At 40.9% G+C, this 21,374-nt stretch overlaps 1 protein-coding gene across 1 annotated transcript in view; it reads right to left on the reverse strand.

Annotated features, from left to right (window-relative positions):
• The window catches only part of SRPK2 (SRSF protein kinase 2), a 164,932-nt gene that overhangs the window by 33,558 nt on the left and 110,000 nt on the right, over window positions 1-21,374 (reverse strand). The window contains exons 4-7 of the mRNA XM_059816185.1: window positions 14,582-14,690; window positions 13,939-14,026; window positions 13,606-13,693; window positions 3,748-3,854 (exon numbers count right to left, since the gene is read on the reverse strand). Coding sequence (XP_059672168.1) covers window positions 3,748-3,854; window positions 13,606-13,693; window positions 13,939-14,026; window positions 14,582-14,690 — 392 coding nt within the window. The remainder of the gene's footprint in view (window positions 1-3,747; window positions 3,855-13,605; window positions 13,694-13,938; window positions 14,027-14,581; window positions 14,691-21,374) is intronic.

Genomic DNA, 21,374 nt, shown 5'->3' on the forward strand with positions numbered 1-21,374 from the left:
CTAACCTCAAAATCAGACCAGCCTGCTCAGAGCCTTTATCTACTTCATTTCTCACTATCTCCTAAGATGCAGACTGCACAACACTGCGTAACACTGTAGACAACCTGTTCAGTGCCTGACCACCCTCACTACAAAAAATTTCTTCCTAATCTGTAACCCGAATTTCTCTTTTTGTAACTCATGTGCATTGCTTCTTATCCTATCTCTGTGTATCACCAAGAGAAGTCTGGCTCCGTTTTCTCTATCTGTGCTGAAGACATCAAAAGTTTCCCCCTTTATTAGCCTCCTCTTCTTAAAACCAAACCAACCAGTTCTCCCAAGACCTCTCATACATCATATGCTGCAGCTCCCCCATCCTCTTTGTGATCTTCCACCGGACTCACTTCAGTAAGCTAATGTCTTGCACTTGGAGCCCAAAACTGTAGAGAGTCCTGAAGTGCTAAAACAGAGCCCTCATTCTGCTGCCTACACTCTTGCTAATATGGCCTACTACATGGTTAGCATTCGTTATCAGAGGAGCCCACCACTGACTCATGTTCAGCTTGTCTACCAGGACCCCTTGTGCCAAGCCTGCCATCAACCTTCACATTTTCAGCTAGCTCTTCCTTACTCGTAACCAGTCCAGCAAGGTGCATCTCCAACTTGTCTCCCTGCTGAGACACAGCTCAGCCTATCCTAAGAAATTGTGCTCAACACACTCCAGAAATTTCCTTGATTGCACGTGCCCCACCAGAGCAGATATCAAGGTGGTTAGAAGTCCCCCATAAGAACCAGCTTATTCCAGTTGTCTAAAGAAGGTGCTTCTCCCTCAGCAAGTTTGCAGACGACACCAAGTTGGGCAGAGGTGTTGATCTGCTCGAGGGTAGGAAGGCTCTGCAGAGGGATCTGGACAGGCTGGATCGATGGGCCGAGGCCAATTGTATGAGGTTCAACAAAGCCAAGTGCCGGGTTCTGCACTTGGGTCACAACAACCCCATGCAAACGCTACAGGCCTGGGGAAGAGTGGCTGGAAAGCTGCCCTGCAGAAAAGGACCCGGGGGTGCTGGTTGACAGCCAGCTGAAGATGAGCCAGCAGTGTGCCCAGGTGGCCAAGAAGGCCAACAGCATCCTGGCCTGTATCAGAAACAGTGTGGCCAGCAGGAGTAGGGAGGTGATTGTCCACCTGTACTTGGCACTGGTGAGGCCACACCTTGAATACTGTGTTCGATTTTGGGCCCCTCACTACAAGAAGGACATTGAGGTGCTGGAGCGTGTCCAGAGAAGGGCGACGAAGCCGGTGAGGGGTCTGGAGCACAAGTCTTATGAGGAGCGGCTGGGGGAACTGGGGTTGATCAGTCTGCAGAAAAGGAAGCTGAGGGGAGACCTTATCGCTCTCTACAGCTACCTGAAAGGGGGTTGCAGAGAGGTGGGTGTTAGTTTCTTCTCCCAAGTGGCTAGCGACAGGACAAGAGGAAATGGCCTCAAGTTGTGCCAGGGGAGGTTCAGGCTGGATATTAGGAAAAAGTTCTTTACTAAGAGAGTGGTGACACACTGGAACAGGCTGCCCAGGGAGGTGGTGGAGTCACCATCACTGGAGGTGTTCAAGGAACATGTGGACGAAGCATTGCGGGACATGGTTTAGTGGGCATGGTGGTGCTGGGTTGATGGTTGGACTTGATGATCTTACAAGTCTTTTCCAACCTTAGTGATTCTGTGATACTTCTGAAACTGGCAGCCTGTAGCAGATACATACCATGATGTCACCCTTGTTGGTCTCCCCCTCTGACTCTGACCCATTCTACAGCAAAGATTCAAACATTTAAGCTCAACTCCTCCTCCCTGGCTATCCTTTCTAAAGTGCCTTTTATCAGGCTACTACTGCTCTCCAGGCTTCTCAGCTATCCCACCACACCTTTGTGTTCACAATGTGGTCATAGCTCAGCAACCGTGTATGGATTTCTAATTCCTGTTCTTTGTTCTCCATGCTGTATGCACTTGTATATGCCACTTCAGTGAGGTCCCCCAGTCATGACGATCAGGGAAAGCACTGACAGCCTCCCCCATATCACAGAATCACAGAAGCACTAAGGTTGGAAAAGACCTGTAAGATCATCAAGTCCAACCTTAAAAAAAAAAAAAAACAAACCCACACAGAATCACAAAAACCAAACCACAACGCACCAAAAACCAACCCACCCAACACCACACAGCACCATGCCCATCAAGCCACATCCCACAATGCCACATCCACATAATCCACGTAAATCTGTCCTTCAGCCCTCTGTCCTTGCTGACCCCACTTCTCACTGGGTTGTGGTCACCATCCCCGAAGATCCCACCTGAAAGTCCTCCTCTGCTAGGTTACAGGAGCCTGTTGGCAAAGATGCTGTGAAGCTGGGTTCAGAAGTTCTCACCTTCCTTCCAAAAAGCAGTTGTTTTCAGCCTGGATCCATTCAGGCCTACAGCCTGTTTCTGCAAACAGGCAGTGTAACTGAGGTAAGATTAAACTGCAGCAAGGAGCTCCTAAACCTGGCTTTGCTGCTAAACCCAGTGTATCAAAAAAATTACATCGTAATTTCTCAGGTTTTGGCTAAACTCCAGGACAACATTGTAACCAAAGTGAAAACATTCTAAATAAAACAATGACAACGATTACTGAAAACAGTGGATATTTATGTGCACGTATGATATAAATACATACACTCCCATTTCTTAGCAGGCAGCTCAGTTTGGCTGGAGCACTGTATTACTACAGGTCCTTATTTCTAGTATCTAGTTGTATAGAAATTAACAGACCTAAAATTTCAACTGTATACTAACAACTGCATCAATTATGTTATTTAACTAACTGATTAAAGAGCTGATAGGTTGATATTCACCAGTTGACATACAGTAATTTCAAAGAAAGTAACTACTTTAACAGATTGCTTATTAATAAAATAGAGGTAATGCTGATGAAACGCAATACAAGTTACCTAAGTGCTAAAATATTTCATTCATCATTTGTAGGTATTAACTGCACATAGATTAATAATATATACAAAATCACAGAGATATGTATGATTTTTCCTTGCTGAGACACCATTTCTCCTTAAGAACACCTCTCAGCAGTTTGACTTTCATAATGTAGCAAAATATTGCATACTTGTAACCTTCAAAGTATGTCTACGTTGACATATATTGTATATATAATAACATATTTTGAAAGAACGTGTCCCAGTGAAATGTTCTGAACTATTTCATCTTGTTAGCCCTCTGACTCTACAAAAATTGAAATACAGGTAGACAACAATTTTCAAAGAACAGTTTTTTCCTTGAGAACCTATTTTTCAGAGACAGATAGAATTTTTGTTCAGTTTTATAATATGTTATTTCCCACTGTTCTAATGGTTTATTTCCCAGAAGATCTTATTAAGAAGCATGACATGTCAACCAAAACTGCAATTGAATATGAATATTCTTAAATCTATGAAAAAGACTCATAGCATCAACTTTTTATTTTCTAAAGCAGCTCAGGAAACTCCCTTATCAGTGGGAAATCTTGATAAAAAAAACTAACAAAAAAACAACCCCAAAACAAAAAAAACCCAACATGCAGAAATGCAGGCTACCCAGGAAGATGCTCTTGCAACCCCGCCCTGGGATTACCAGTAGAATTATCTTATCTTAGATATTCATTAGTAAGAGTTCAGTTGAAATATTATCATTCCAACCTTAACACTGTTAACAACGGTGGAAAAACTTAATGAAAACATTAACATGTCTTACCTGTCGAATTATACTTTTTACACAACGGATGGGAAGGCCTTGATAATTGGACTTGATTATCCATTTTAGGAGATGATGTCCAAGTACTTCAAAGACCATACAGACATCTGGGATTTAATTAAGGATAATTTCCAAATAAACTTGTTGATGAGATCAACACAAATGTTTGTTTGCATACTGGCTAAGGCAATCATCACCCTGCTTAGAGGGAAAACAGTTCCCCTAAAATCAGCAAAACATGGTATATGCTTTGGTACTACATTTCAATTATATATAAATACATACAAGAACAGTGCCCAAATGTAGAACAAATTAAAATAGAACATTTTAATTATGCAAATCTTGTCAGTTATTTCTAAATGTTAACAATAGCATTACAGTGAACAATGAAATAGGTAATTGTAAAACACAACTAATTAATTTTTGTTTTCATTAAAACAGTTAAAAGTACTGATTTGGCCTATTATGTCTGGTTCCTAATAAATTTTAAATTATATGAATAGAAGGTTTTAACAACAAAAGACTGCAGCAACAGTGTTTTAGAAAATGAACCATACTAAACATCTTTTTGATTAGGCTCAATTAAGAATCACTATTTTAGTCTTTGTTGTCAAGTAAGAGAATGGATCTCTTACCACCTACAGTTTTAAGTGCAGAGAATAATGGCAAAGAACTCAGGAACAAAGAAAAAGCGGAAGTCAGAAGCAACATGCAAAAAACACAATGCCAAAAAGTTTAATTTAACCCAGCATCTACTATTGGCCACCAACAGAGGCTCCCAGGGAATAGTATTAGGAAAAAACAAGATGTAGGAACTTCCAGTGATCTGTGGTTCAGAGGCTTCCTAAGTTAGAGATTCTACACTTAATATACCTGGGTAGGTTATCCTTCTATTGAGAACATATTCAGATATTCAAGCTAATTTTAAGTTTTAGCATCCACAACATTCTGGCAAGAAATTATACAATTTGACTATACTGAGTTAATCCTCAGACCTGAGCGGGGAATTATCTTAATGTCCCTGGATATCGGAAAGAACGTTAAAATCTTAACTACATGATACTATAACCTTGCAAAGAATAATGTAATACAAATAACAGAAAATTAATTAATTGACAGATACTGCAGGAAAATCTTAATGGATGAAATTAGACAGGCTGTAGCTCAGAGACCATTCATAGGCAACTACACTGTTAGGGGAGAAATCCTACCTAATTTCTCTTAAGTTTTATTAACCAGAGTCTTGGCAATGATCTTAAGAGTCACTGTCTTAACTTGTATCAAAATGAAACTTACCTTGTCTATCGGTCTATCACTCACATTCTTCTCAAGTACCCACCTATATCCATAAAGCTAACTGAAGTTTCAAAATCTACAACCCCTATGCTGGAGTTAAAAGGTCTCAAGACTGGTCAAAGCACATTGTGAAGAACTGTAACATTTTGGTTCCTGCTACCTGTTCATCTCACTTCATGTTCCTTAATTCCTGTATTAGAGGAGACAGTGAATAGTCATGTCCCAATCATATCAATCAAGTCTGCTCAGAATATTATAAAACTCTGTTCCATTCAGAAGAGGCCAGAGTCTTGGTTACTTTACCACACAAGCATCCAATGAACAGAAGTCACTAGTAAAGCACACAGCCATCAAAAAGGATGAGCAGAGCACATTAGCTCTGCAAGGCTTATTAACTTAGCCCACACAGTGAAGTTGCAATGCTACAGCAACATAGATTTCAGAAAGGCAAGACACTGCAGCATTCAGAAATGAAATTTAGGACACCCGCCCACAGTGCTTCAGACCACTGCTGCTGCACTCTCCAACGTGCATTCCTGCCATTCCTTGCACTTACAGAAGCGCTAAGCCTTACCAGTAACCAGAAGAGAAATGGGTGTAGAAAAGTGAGTAGCTGAGAGGCAAGCAGAGGGCACAGAGAAGGAAGATGCAAGGAGGAATGGCAGAGGCAGACAAAGACAGAGAGGGCCACAAGAAAGAGAAGCAATATCTGCCTGAAAAAAAAGACTGCAACGTTTTCTGGGAGGACTCGGACAAACTCAAGGCACACTCAGTACTGAGGAGGCAACTGGGATGGGGAGAAGACATACAGGAGGCTGAGTGTTTGGAGTAGGTATACAAAAATGTGACTGTTTTCTGATTTATATCCTGACCTGAAAAACATTAACTGTAAGCCAGACTGCCCACCACAAAGAGTTTGGGAAAAGCTGTACATCAAGTATTAGGAAACCAGCCTTGCAAGCCCCAGCATCTTCCTACAGCACCAACATCATGACAGATGAGTATGTTCAAAGAGTCCTCCAGAAAAAATAAATCTGAAGCCTACCCAGCAGACATGCCTCTTATGAAACGCTCTTCGAAGCAGTTTGGGGAATGTCTGAAAGGGGGAAACTAAGCAGAACAGCAAACATAACATTAATCAGCTGACAGGCTTAAGTACTTAAAACTGTTCTTTCCCGACTAAATTCCTACCTGTAACTATCTACAAACACACATTACAGGAGCATTTAGAAATCTGATGAGGATTAAAGACTAGTTAAACTGAATGAAACAAGGCTCTGGTACCAACACAGGGCACTTCTGGATGTATCACAGTTGCTTCTGGATTTGCAGCATTTAGGCTCTATGGCATTTAATTAAAGCTGTATATTCTTTTGAGATAAATTTATTACAATTATTACAATGTCTGCTTGTGTCGGGAATGTTTCCTTCTTTATTTTGTCACCTTTGTCTCCGAACACTTGTTTCACTATGTGATTACCTGAATCTTAATTAAAAAAATGCTACACTCAAACATTTATTAAGGCTCTAATAAATATCCAGTGCAGACAAACATAATAATCTACACTTACTGAAAACACCAAAGTGCCCAAATTCAGGAATTCTGCTATTTCCTGAAAAAATCATAATTGCAATCTTTTTAAAATGTACTATTAGTTAAAAAGTTATCAGTCTAGTGTAGCATAACACACATTGCTAAAATCCCTCTGTATATTAACACTTATTACAGCTCCTAGGAGAAAGATGACTGTTTTCAGATGCACAGTGCAGGCCAATGGCTCTGCACATTCCCAGCTCTGTGCTACACAGTTCTTGACAAGTTTCCCTGTTTGGAAGCTCCACGACATTTTGTGATATTAGCCATCCAAAGGATTCACCCACCTCTCTTCTGTCTTGCTTTAACTTTTAAATGTATTCCATAACCAATAACGAAGCCTCTATGAAACATATGTTGTTTTAATTTACAGTCAAGGAACAGATATTTAGTGACTTGCCCAAAGGAAGCTGGAAACAGCAGAGCATGGAAAAACTCTCAAATTACTGTATTTCTCTCAACCTGTTCAACTCAGTAACACTAACATAGCACTAATATGGCATTTTTAAATGGAAACAAATAGTAGCAAAACGTTAAAATCAGTTACCTGCTCCCTCCCAAAAGAACCTGCACCAAAGATTTTTTTTTTCCCCCTAGAAGATCAAAAGGAGTTGATCAAATAAGCAATGCAACCAACCACTGCTCAAATAAGCAATGTAACTCCAGATGCACAAACCGTTCACAAGAAAACTCAAAGCATAAGATACTTGGTATCATATTTTCACTGGTGGCTAGGACTTCGACAGACTTCCAGCTGTAATTTAAATTTGAGTCCAGTATCAGCCCATCCTGTCTACTGTACCCTTCCGAAAAATGTACTTCTCAGTAAGGCAGAAACATTTGCCTTCCACACAGAACAACTTCTGTACTGCCAGAGTTTTCAACATGAAGGTAAAACTGAAATAGAATAAATCAATATCAGCTGTCCAGTTTTAATCTGCTGCCACAAAGCTACCTGAACCCTTCTTTTTCTCTAGCACATGGTCTCTTTTGGCTTTGTCAACTTCAGTGCTATATTTCAAAAAGATAAAGATTGGATATGCTTTCAAAATATTATCACCAATATAATTTACTCCTCACACTTAGAAATGCCTCTCACCTTTAATACAGAGGTATACGTACATGTGAATCTTGGCAATAATTTACTAACGTTATTGGGAAACTGCTCTGTTAAGCAGATAACAATTATTTCTGTGTATAGTTATGAATACATTTGTTTATTCCCTATTTCATATTAGTGGTTTTACAATGAAAACAGTAAGTCAAAACTTCTGATTTCTAAATATAACTTCAATTATTCTTCAATTGTACAGCTGTCAGTTGAAGACCCGAAGTGCTTTGGTTGCATTATTTTTTTGTGAAGATAGTTAGAAAATAGAGATATTTATTAAATACTTCTTAATAAGCATCTCAGCTCATAAATTAAAACCTATTTTTGTAGCACAACAGCAGCACCAAGAAACCCTAGCGGGGGTTCTTTGCCTCACCTTATTAAGCAATTTCCTTGATCAAAAACCATTTATATTCAGGTTTAAATGACTACTGGCAACTATATGGTTTATTTTAATTAATTTTAATTTGATGATAAAACCTATGAGAAAAGCAGCCTATACTAACTTCACTTAGATTTAAGCAGCTTTCTACGATGCTAGCTGACCTCTGGAACTTGAGGGCCAGGCTAACGAGGACATGGACAAAAGTCCATCTGCGGGGCTGCCTAGGGCGAGACAGCCTGCCCCACGCATCACAACCACCTCTACCAAGGCAAAAAGGAGGGTGGTTGTTGTAGGTGATTCCCTCCTGAGGGGAACGGAGGGCCCAATATGCCGGCCTGACCCGACCCACAGGGAAGTCTGCTGCCTCCCTGGGGCCCGGGTGAGAGAGGTCACTAGGAAACTCCCCAGTCTGGTACGGCCCACCGATTACTACCCACTGGTAGTTTTGCAGGTTGGCAGCGAGGAGATAGAGCAAAGAAGCGTGAAAGGGATGAAGAACTACTTTAAGGCGCTGGGGAGACTGATTGACGGATCGGGTGCGCAGGTGGTGTTTTCTGCAATCCCTTCAGTGGTGGGGAGGAACACTGAAAGGAATAAGAAAGCAAACATGGTCAACGCGTGGCTCAGAGACTGGTGCCACCAGAGGAATTTTGGATTCTTTGACCATGGGGTGGTCTCCATGGCACCGGGCCTGCTGAGTGCAGACGGTGTTCAGCTGTCCCCAAGGGGGAAAAGAATCCTTGCCCGTAAGTTGGCAAACCTCATCAGGAGGGCTTTAAACTAGACTCGAAGGGGGAAGGGGATGAAGCCAGGCTACCCAGAGGTGAGCCTAGGGGTGACATGCCATTGTCGGGGGCAAGACCGATAGCCCAGCTCAAGTGCATCTACTCCAATGCACGCAGCATGGGCGGCAAACAGGAGGAGCTGGAAGCCATCGTGCGGCGGGGCAGCTATGACGTGGTCGCCATCACAGAAACATGGTGGGACGACTCGCATGGCTGGAGTGCTGCGATGGAGGGCTATAAGCTCTTCAGGAGGGATCGGCAAGGAAGGAGAGGCAGTGGGGTAGCTCTGTACGTCAAGGAGTGCTTTGATTGTATAGAGCTGGATGATTGTCACGATGGGGTTGAATGCTTATGGGCAAGGATGAGGGGGAAGGCCAACAAGCCGGATATCCTACTGGGGGTCTGTTATAGACCACCCGACCAGGGCGTAGAAGCTGATGAAGCGTTCTACAAGCGACTGGCAGAAGTCTCACAGTCGCAAGCCCTTGTTCTTGTGGGGGACTTCAACTTAACGGATGTCTGCTGGAAGTACAACACAGCTAAGAGGAAACAGTCCCGGAGGTTCCTCGAGTGTGTGGAAGATAACTTCCTGACGCAGCTGGTAAGCGAGCCTACAAGGGAAGGTGGCCTGCTTGACCTGCTGTTTACGAACAGAGAGGGTCTGGTAGGAGAAGTGAAGGTCGGAGGCCGTCTTGGGCTTAGCAACCATGAAATGATAGAGTTTTCAATTTTTAGCCAAGTAAGGAGGCGGGTGAGCAATACCGCTACCATAGACTTCCGGAGGGCAGACTTTGCCCTGTTCAGGACACTGGTCGGGAGGGTCCCTTGGGAGACGGTCCTGAAGGGCAAAGGGGCCCAGGAAGGCTGGACCTTCTTCAAGAAGGAAATCTTGAAGGCGCAGGAGCAGGCAGTGCCCGTGTGCCGTAAGAAGAGCCGGCGGGGAAGACGGCCGGCCTGGCTGAACAAGAAGCTTATGCTGAGGCTTGGGGAAAAAAAGAGAACTTACCACCTCTGGAAGAAGGGGCAGGCAAGTGAAGAAGAATACAAGGACCTCGTTAGGTCATGCAGGGAGGGAATTAGGAAGGCGAAAGCCCAGCTAGAGCTCAACCTGGCCACGGTCGTGAGGGACAACAAAAAAAGCTTCTATAAATACATTAACAACAAAAAGAGAGCCGAGGAGGATCTCCTTCCTCTACTGGATGCGGCGGGGAACATTGTCACGAAGGATGAGGAAAAGGCTGAGGTACTTAATGCCTTCTTTGCCTCAGTCTTTAACAGCCACACCAGGTATCCTCAGGGTATCCGTCCCCCTGAGCTAGATGACAGGGATGGAGAGCAAAATAGGCTCCCCATGATCCAGGAGGAAGCAGTTAACGACCTGCTATGCCACCTGGACACTCATAAGTCTATGGGGCCTGATGGCATCCACCCAAGGGTGCTGAGGGAGCTGGCGGAGGAGCTTGCCAAGCCGCTCTCCATCATTTATCAACAGTCCTGGTCAACGGGGGAGGTCCCGGACGACTGGAGGCTTGCCAACGTGACGCCCATCTACAAGAAGGGTCGGAAGGAGGATCCGGGGAACTACAGGCCTGTCAGCCTGACCTCGGTGCCGGGGAAGGTTATGAAGAGGTTCATCTTGAGGGCGCTCACGGGACACGTGCAGGATAACCAAGGGATCAGGCCAAGCCAGCACGGGTTCATGAAAGGCAGGTCCTGCTTGACCAACCTGATCTCCTCCTATGACCAGGTGACCCGCCGAGTGGATGAGGGGAAGGCTGTTGATGTTGTCTACCTGGACTTCAGCAAAGCCTTTGACACTGTTCCCCACAGTATTCTCCTGGAGAAGCTGGCGGCCCGTGGTTTAGACAGGTACACTCTTCGCTGGGTAAAAAACTGGCTGGATGGCCGAGCCCAGAGAGTTGTAGTGAATGGGGTGAAATCCAGCTGGCGGCCGGTCACAAGCGGAGTCCCCCAGGGCTCAGTTTTGGGACCGGTCTTCTTTAATGTCTTCATTGATGATCTGGATGAGGGGATAGAGTGCTCCCTCAGCAAGTTTGCAGACGACACCAAGTTGGGAGGGAGTGTTGATCTGCTTGAGGGTAGGAAGGCTCTGCAGAGGGATCTGGACCGGCTGGATCAATGGGCTGAGGCCAACCGGATGAAGTTCAATAAGGCCAAGTGCCGGGTTCTACACTTCGGCCACAACAACCCCAGGCAACGCTACAGGCTTGGGGACGAGTGGCTGGAAAGCTCCCCCGCAGAAAAGGACCTAGGGGTGTTGATCGACAGCCGGCTGAATATGAGCCAGCAGTGTGCCCAGGTGGCCAAGAAGGCCAACGGCATCCTGGCTTGTATCAGAAATGGTGTGGCCAGCAGGAGCAGGGAGGTGATCATGCCTCTGTACTCGGCTCTGGTAAGGCCGCACCTCGAATACTGTGTTCACTTTTGGGCCCCTCACTACAAGAAAGACATTGAGGTGCTGGAGCGTGTCCAGAGAAGGGCGACGAAGCTGGTGAGGGGTCTGGAACACAAGTCTTATGAGGAGCGGCTGAGGGAACTGGGGTTGTTTTGCCTGGAGAAGAGGAGGCTGAGGGGAGACCTTATCGCTCTCTACAACTACCTGAAAGGAGGTTGCAGAGAGGTGGGTGTTGGCCTCTTCTCCCAAGTGACTAGTGACAGGACTAGAGGAAATGGCCTCAAGTTGCGCCAGGGGAGGTTCAGGCTAGATATTAGGAAAAAGTTCTTTACTGAGAGAGTAGTGAAACATTGGAATAGGCTGCCCAGGGAGGTGGTAGAGTCACTCTCCCTGGAGATATTCAAGGAGCGTGTGGATGTGGCATTGTGGCATGTAGCTTGATGGACATGGTGCTGTGTGGTGTTGGGTGGGTTTTGGTTTTTTTTTTTTTTCCCCCCAGGTTGGACTTGATGATCTTACAGGTCTTTTCCAACCGTAGTGATTCTGTGATTCTGATTCTGTGAAGCAACTAGGTAACAAAGCAAAATGGGACAAAGGGAAAGCAGTTAAGACCCCATTCTCTATTTGAAAATACTTGTCCCTGCATTCTTATTCTCACTTATCGCAAACCCAAAGGCTTCATAACTAATGTCAACAGATAGATGGATGGGATGAAAACTGCTTGCACACTTCTGCCTGAAAGGATGCTTTCTGGCGGGCATTCATATTTACTGACAGTCACCTCCTAGATTCCTCTCCTAGAGGACAAGAGTTGGTGAAGAGCATCTTAACCTGATCTGCAGAAGACTGAAAGCACATCGCCAAAACCAACTTAGTCTTAAGCTCTCTGGAGCAGGAACTGCTTCTGTCTGGTAGTACAACACCATGAACCATGAGGTCTGTTGCTAGGACTCCAAGACACAACAAGCATACACACACATAAATACCAGCTGTAACAGTAAATGAAAGCACAGTAATATAAGCCGCTAAAATGTCTAATATAATTAGCAAGGATAACTCACTTTAGCTCAACTCTAAAAATCAAATATATTCATAGACCTAAAACTTTCCCTGAGAACAATATTCAGTCATATTTTACTTTGTCTTCCTCCTTTTATTTTTTTTTTTAAAGGAAGCATTTCAAGGTAAAACTTTAAACCGTTTGCCAAAAAAGAGGTTAACACCTGGCCAAAAGAGGATCACATAAACAACAGAAGAATCTCCATGCCCTCACACTTCCCACAAGAAAACAGAAACTAGCTTCTTCATGACACTGACTCTTTCTCTTTACTAGTCTAGAACAAAATGCATTTCCTGTAAGCCTCAGTTATTACAAACCTTTTCAGTAAAACTCCTGTTTTTAAGTAAACTAACTGTCTCTAGTTCTAGCAGACCATGACAGGACTAATGGGAATTTTTTGAATTTTGTATGGTGTTTAGAAAAGCTAAGCTACTTTCACCCCAGTAAGCGCGTTACACACTGAACTACTCTTTGCGTCTACACATATTTTGGTGTTGCTACATAACAAATTTAAAGTAGGACTGTCATGGTTTAATCCCAGCCTGCAACTAAGCCCTGCACAGCCACTTGCTCGCTCATTTCCCCCCAGATGGGATGGGGGAGAGAATCAGAAGAGTAAAAGTGAGGAAACTTGTGGGTTGAGATAAAGACAGTTTAATAGGTAAAGCAAAAGCCGCGCGGAGAAGCAAAGCAAAACAAGGAATTCATGCACCACTTCCCATGGGCAGGCAAGGTGTTCAGCCATCTCCAGGAAAGCAGAGCTCCATCACACGTAACGGTTACTTGGGAAGACAAACAATATCGCTCTGAACGTCCCCCACTTCCTCCTTCCTCCCCCAGCTTTATATGCTGAGCATGACATCACATGGTATGGGATATCCCTTTGGTCAGTTGGGGTCAGCTGTCCCGGCTGTGTCCCCTCCCAACCTCTTGTGCACCCCCAGCCTACTCGCTGGTGGGGTGGGGTGAGAGGCAGAAAAGGCCTTGACTCTGTGTAAGCACTGCTCAGCAGTAACTAAAACATCCCTGCTTTATCAACACAGTGTCCATCACAAATCCAAAACACAGCCCCATACTAGCTACTATGAAGAAAATTAACCATACCCCAGCCAAAACCAGCACAATGACGAACTAGAAAAAAGCCAGAACTAAATGCTTACTTATCTCAGTACACCACTTTTAATGAAGATGCCACGTTTTCAAAAGGATACGAATTCCATTCATTCCAGAAATTTTGAAGTCATCTATTAGCTGTACAACCATATCCTTGTTGGGATCATTAGGGTCACTTTCACGAACCTAAACCAAGAATGTAAACACTGTCATTTTAGGAAAAAAATCATTTAAAAATACTAATTAGTTAGCTTTCCACATTAAAGTAAACATTATTTTGGAGCTTCAGAAATCATGGTAACACATAATAAGCCAGCTATTTAGAAAAAAAAAAGTAAAAAAGTTTAAAAACAATATTCTGCTACATTTTTTTAATTCCCTATTACTCTTATTATTGGTATTGAGCAATGTATTGCATGAGTGATACTTACACATTTGAGCAACTTTATTTCATCCAAGGCTGTCTCTGTATAATGCTGGGCACTTTTTACAACTTTCATTGCAACAAACCTTTTTCCCCTTGAAAAGAACAAAAACATTTTCAACATGTGCTCTGAGCTAAAATAGACATACTTTGAAGGTTGGGAAACTTTAAATAGAATATTTCATAACCTAATGTGTTCTGAAAGACAACACTGAAATTATACTTAAACCCAACTTTTAACAATATTCTGTAACAGTCTGATTTATTGAATATTTTGTCTCCTTGATACTAATGTCTTTAAAAGAGGTATTTGATTACACATTTTATCATTCAATCAAGGTATAATTATATTTTTTCATTAAAGATACAACAGAAATAAAAACATTAGCTTACTCTTGCATGTTCAAGACAACATGCAAATTCAGTAAGCAAAGCTAATTTGTTGAAGAAAATAGAATTACACTTATTTCTGACAGCTTTTATAAACTACACCCTTAACCAAGAGCAAAATAAGACTGCAGGCATCTTTCTGCATAAGAAGATAGCAACCATTTACATAACTTTATCATGCATGTAAAACAAAAGTTACTGCAAACACAATAAAGTAACATATTAAGAAAAAAGTGAATGGAAATAAATAGTTTTCTTACTGCATATCCCAGCATAGCCAGACTGTAGAGAAGTGTCCCCATCCTAACTTTCTAATAACATGATACCGGCCATTGAAAAGATCACCAATTTTCACTGGATGATAGCCTCCTTTCATGAAAAAACAAGTAGAAAAAGAATATTCAGAAAACAAGCAATAATTCCCACATTTTCAAGTAATTCTTGTAGTATAAGTTTTCCTCTTCAAATTGTCCTGTACTATAAATAGGAAATCTAAAGAAAATTTTACTCTAGTGTCAAAAATTCTGCCTTACTTGGCCTGGAGGGAAAAAACTCATGTCCTGTAACCACTGTAGAGTTTATTCACCCTTCTCTCTTATGGCTTTTATTTGTGGTAATATTACCATCTGTTCTCTATTTCCCCAGGCTTATCTTCCACTTCACAGAGAGTACAGGAAAGATCGGCATTATTTCTTTATCATATTTGAAGCTTCTCCAGTCGAAGTATTTTGGATGATTGCAGAATCTCAATAGAGATTGTTTTAATTCCCATTTGTTTTCTACTAATAAAGGCAGTAATAAAATACTTTCTGAGAAAACGTTAAGAACAATGCAGACTTTATTGATGCTCTTCTGCTTGGCATTTTTCTCATGTCTGAGGTTTTTTACAGTGAAGGAGAGGAGAGAGCAGGCAGCTACAGGTTTTGTCTGAACTGCTTTTTAATTACAGAAGTCTGCAGTCCTAACTTACACCACTACACAGGTCCTCAAAAGCCCCATTAGGCAGAAAGGTCAATGCAACAGAGCAGGCTGGAGCTCAGGCTTCTAAGCAGTGTGAGGAGGTGTAATGAAGCTTTTTATTTCCTTCATATTTTAAAAGGCATTCTTCCTCCCATTCAAACACAGGGAAGACAGTGATCACACAAGATTACTATTCAGACCGTAACACACTAATAACAACATCCACAGTTTTGCCTAAATTGCAAACAAATAATAAAGCTGCACCATGCAACCCTCCAGGACATCACCAGCAGCAGACCTGGAGCAGCTGTCAAGGAATCACTTCTTTGGCTCTTCTGGTCCTTCACAATATCACACTCAGCTGTCCTTTGGCAGGATTCTCAGTTACTGACTATTCCACTTAAAATCAGGAAAACCTCATACTACTTTCTCTAAGTTCCTGTATTTGTTTTGAAATCCCCTGAAAATCTGGTTAGAACTGGTGCCCAGTTAAGACAATGTGAATTTATCACTTAATTCCTTGGATTTAAAACAGGGACTTCTCTCTTATCTCCTTTTTATCTGTGGAACAGCGACATCAAATCTGGATATATTTATATCCTTTCTTTGCTAATAACATCTTTTGCCTTAACAGAAGTTCAAGAGTTTACTTGTGAACTTTTCTCAAATGCTTCCAGAGCAGATTAATAAATTTGACACAATTGTACAATAGTATATAAAGATTATGTATTAAAGAGAATGATAAAGCTTAAATAATGTATTTGCTTTAGATGTTGGTATGTCTAAACTGAAACTCCACAACACCCACAGCTTCGGTACTTATACGTTAAGGTGTAACTTCAAGTTTAGCAGGCAGCAGACACTCGCTGGTTTTCTCACAGCCTCAACTAAAAGCTGACCCATGTGACATGGTTGCAGCTGCCTAGGCTCCCATACTGAATACTGCTAGCAGAGACTCAAACTGCTCAGGCCAGAGCATCAGGGAAGCGGCACTCACAAGTATCCACCTCAGCTGAGGCCGGTCTGATCCAAGTGACAGCAACAAACAATTTCAGATGGGCAGTGCAAGTCTTGGCTACATACAACGCTGACTTCACACACCTCCCTGCCCACCTGCCTCCTAGTTTATACCACCGCAGAACATCAAGCATGTTCACTGGGCACAGAAACGAGTCTGATGTGCGTAGGTAGCATGGACAGACAGAGCACAGTCTCAGCTCCCCCAGCCTAGCAGTAAGGTGTTCAAGTTTCATCTTTTCCACGAAAATTTTGCAGAAATCTATGAAGACCCAGATATGAGAAAAATATTTAAACTTTTAACCCGTGAGAATTGTATACTTACTATCACACATAGTATTTCATTTCACAAATCATTAGGTATACACGACACCGTTTTCAGTTAAAAAAGAGTAAATGACAAAGAAGGCCCTAGTTCAGGAGCAGTACAGGGCATTACAGGAGGACCAAGACATATGGACCAAGCCTAGGACTGAGTCCCAGGACTCCCCCCTTGGGGGAAGACCTCCCCTCCCCGCCATCACTAGGAAGGAAATGTTCATGAAAAGCTGCCAGGACAACTCACCTAGCAACCTAAAAAGACACCTTCATTTCCACTGTTGAATTGTATCAACCTCAGTAAGAACGCACAACATTGCCAAGTGGGAAGTCCTTACTCTTCAAAGATAAAACAGATGACTTTTGTAACACCCGGCTGGATTTACACTCCAGGAAAGGGGTAGGGAGATATGGACTTACTGAGAGTAAGTTTTGACTAGTATCCTGTCCACCTCATTTGCGAAAAGAAACAGTATCAGCCACATATGAAGCCCAGGTCTATTGCAGCTTCATTAGTATAGAAATTTTGCTGAATAAACCCACATATACAAATCCATACTGACAGAAACATTAAAAACAAAACTAAATTTTAGTTTAATTGTCTAGTTAACCATCCTTGCAGTAACAACTAGTGAAAATATTTTAAAATCTGAATAAATATAGTATTTTAAGACAGCTATTGACTGATTTAAAACAAACAAACAAAAAATACGTTCTGGTAAATTCTTTCCATAAAACTCTATATAGGATGATGAAGTGATAGATGTGAGTGGAAGGTTGAGAGAACATACAGCAATTCTACCTTTCCGTTACTGAAAAAGTTTGCATTTGTGAAACGAATCAAGTTTGCTGACCTGACAGCAAGAATTACGTAAAACACTTCCACATAATTCACTATCACAGTATCACTTCTGATTTGAGTTTTGTCCTGCATGTATCATTGCATGAAAACAGTGAGAAGTAGGAAACATTATTCTCTGTATAATCATTATTCTTTTTGCAAACAGACATAATTAGGAAAACTGAAAAATATTTAACACCTGGTTTTAACACCTTTCTATGGTTTGCAAAACAGGTTTTAAACTTCAACAATACAAAAATTTCTGGAAAATTTTACAATTTTCCTAAATATCTAGTCTTGTTAAATAATTCCTTAACAGTTATATGGCTTCAGAGGTATATGAAAACACTCACAATCCATGCAGCCTTTTGCACTGCCAGAAGGATGTATATGGGTCTTCAAGTATATAAAACAATGTCCAGAAGTAATTTTTTTGCACTAAACAAAATATTTGCTTTTTTGACATTAACAGCATAACACTCAGTGATGAAGAATTTAAATACAGGTAAACATGTGCCTCTAAGAATAGTTTAGGTAAACAAGTGCCTTATAAGTCTGCCTCTGTGCAGATAGCTTTTGGCACACCTGTGCTTCAAAGGGTCAAAAATAATCAAAAACTTGGGACAGTTTCTTCCCGTCACAGACAGGAGAGAGAACACTCTACAGAGAAAAATCAGTCAAAGACTCTGAAGTCAAGTTAATAAACCAGGGGTTGATAAAGTTATTTTAGTACAATCTACGTATTGCAAGAATAACAATACTATATATATAAAAGCCATGTTATTCTGGTCACAACAGAACTGTCATAACTAATCATAGCAATACACCGGCATATGTTACAGATACCAACAGCAGTAGCATATTGAGTATATACACCTCACAAGATACTTTCTACTTTCCTAAGCCACAACAGGAGCAGATCTGGAAAAAAATCAATTACCATTCCTGTACATGTTACTCCTTGATTATTCATGTCAGCAATATATTCATTTACAGGTTGTGGACAACCAGGTAACAAGACACTTAGTTAAATGCATTTTAAAAACTGGTGTCATCCTATGATTAATGTAATTATTTAAGTTCTTCACGATACAGAAAGTATTTCTAAATAGTAACAAGAAAGTATCGATGCAAAATTAGCAGGTTGATAAAAATTATGTACTTTTGGAAAAACAATATTGGTATTTGAAAATATACCATGTGTAAGTGGCACTGCTGATAATGTAACCACAAACAACTGTTGTGCTATTCACTGCAGCACACAGAAAAAAAGAAGTGTCTCTCACAGCTAGCTAGCTAGCTACATGCACTCAAGAAAGAGGGTCAGAAAAATGAGATCATTATTCCTAAATGTCTCCTGAATGCATTGGTAATTGTAGCTGGTTAGTTCTATGTTTGTATAGGGAATTATTCCCTTTGTGAACTGGATGAATGGGAGACATCTCCAGGGGGCAAGAAGATGATCAGAGAAGCAAAGAATTCCAATTACATCCATGACGCGACAGGCTCTTGAAAAAAAAAAATCTCCAAGTGTTTCAAGGCTTTTCAGAAAAGAAGAAAAAACAGTTTCATTGTCTAAGTACCCCTTGAAAAATCACTAGTTGGACTTTTAGTATTTCCATTCCTTAAACAAATAAAGATTTGAAAAGCATTTAATGTAAATTCAGTGACACCAACAGAAGTCATTTCACAGATTTAAACAGGCCCTGGAGGAAGCCCCCAGGGAACAAAGGTTAGTCTACTTTACACTGAGGGCTGTTAGTTGTCTCTTTCATGCCAGGTGCTAATTCAAACTAATGTGATTTCCTGATTAAAAATACTATTATGACTATTTACTAACTACTATGTAATGTGGTGAAGATGTGAGCCCAGCACACAGTAACATATCCTTAAAAATAAGAAATAAAATAAAATTAGTAACAAAATTACCCTGGCAAAGGGAGGTACAGTTAACAGGTAAAAATGTTGAATTCATTATAAAAAGTAATTACATACTCCCTCATCAAAGTTGCCCTCCTATGAAATTTCAGACTGGGGTTGAGAACAGATGAAGCATGCTCTGTGTCTCACTCAAAAATCCTGGGAGACTCCCACTTTGGAAATAAAATTAAGAAAAAAAGAGACACTCCAGTAATAAATTATAATTTCCAAATATTTATCTTCCACCCTGTAAACACAGGTAAAGTTACCCAAAACAGAAAAACATATTGAAACTAATAAAATATGTCTCAAAAAAATGGAAATAATGTATCTAAAAGCCACCCCTGGAATTCTTACTCATTCCCCATATTGAATATAAAATAAACAAACAAAGTCTGTATGGCCCCAGATCATCCCAATCAGGCCATTCAATTCAGATTGTTATACAACATGGTGACCTTTCCTTCAGTTCAGCCCCAGCAGACTAAAAGAAGGAAATGTACTGATCAGTCTTACAGGAAATTATGGTCAGAAAATAGGTAAATCATCTACTGGAGCAACAAAAGCACTGTTCTCGCAGAAACAAATCATGATTATGACATCCAAATGAACCAAAGCTTGCACCATCATTAATATACTTCCATCAATTCAAGACCAGAATGATTCAGAAGAACCTTTAAGCGTACAGAAGTTCGCTTTATTTTTTCAGGAAACTTGCAAGTATTCTTAGTGTAACATGTAGTTCATTTTAAAAGTATACAGATCTCACTACTGACCTGCTATAGTCACAAAGACTCTAGTTAAACAGGTAACTTACAAGCAAGCTTAAGACTTAAGACTCTTTTTTTGTTTATTTTGTGATCTAGCTTCTCCAGATGGTGACATTTTGCAAGAGATACTGGAAGACAGACAACAATCGATTGTTTGAAATTAAATACAGCCCTTACTTCAGGGAAGAATTAAGTGGGGGCCTTGAAATGCTTGTCTCAAGGAAATACAGATGTTTACAAGTAAACAGATGTTTAAACAACAAATCCTTACTGATGGAAGATGTTACAGATACCGAAAGAGTTATCTTAAGGAAAAAGTGTGTTGTAAGAGAAATAATTTTTTAAAAAAAATACAAACATGCTTTAGCAACATGTTTTTCTTTTCCCTGCTGCAGACTTCAACATTTAGTTTGAGTTTACTGTTTGGTTTTCATTATTGGTATCTGTAAGCCACTTAAACATTTGAAATATCATGTATTAATATAACTTCTTACACCAGAATTAAACAGTCACTTTCAATTGTTAAATCTGAAAATACAAAACAACTTATTCCAGGCTGGGAGAGGGGATTCTTAGAATAGCACATCTCCAAGCTTACATAGAACCTTCTGATTAAGAAGACATCATCATATTTGACACAGAAAGTGTTTGATAGGAGGAATACAGAATACCAGATATAGTCAATGCACATACAGTGCTTTTTCCTTGTTCAAAAATATTAATCTGAAGTGATAAAACTTCAATGTTTCCTAAAGTAAATTCATATCCTTGAAATCTACTATGACAGATAACCTGAAGTTGATAGACCTGTTATTTATGATGTTTCATGTGAGTACAGTTTACATTTTACCATAATGGGAACAGACCTACAACTTCAGCAGTGACATGAAAACAAACTTAAGTATTGACACTGTTGTGCTGCAGTCACAAGTTTTTATGCATTTAACAATATTAAAAAAATGAATATAAGCAACTACAAAAATTAAAGAAATCAAGAGCTAAAATGAAGATGTAGAGAGCCGCAGACAATGCTGAGGGCTGTGAAAGACAACATGCGAAAAAGAAGCATGTAACATCTCAGGCTGGTGCACGTGAGAAAAAAAGGGGAAAAAAGTTATAGATTAAAAAAATAAATGTAGTTGATGTTGTTAAAGGCATCAAGGCATTTCAGAACCTTTCGGAGCATGGGAGGGGTTGTTTGTTTTGGTTTGGGTGTTTTTGTTTCTC

The sequence above is a fragment of the Gavia stellata genome, chromosome 4 (assembly GCF_030936135.1).
Source record: "Gavia stellata isolate bGavSte3 chromosome 4, bGavSte3.hap2, whole genome shotgun sequence".
Lineage (NCBI taxonomy): Eukaryota > Metazoa > Chordata > Aves > Gaviiformes > Gaviidae > Gavia > Gavia stellata.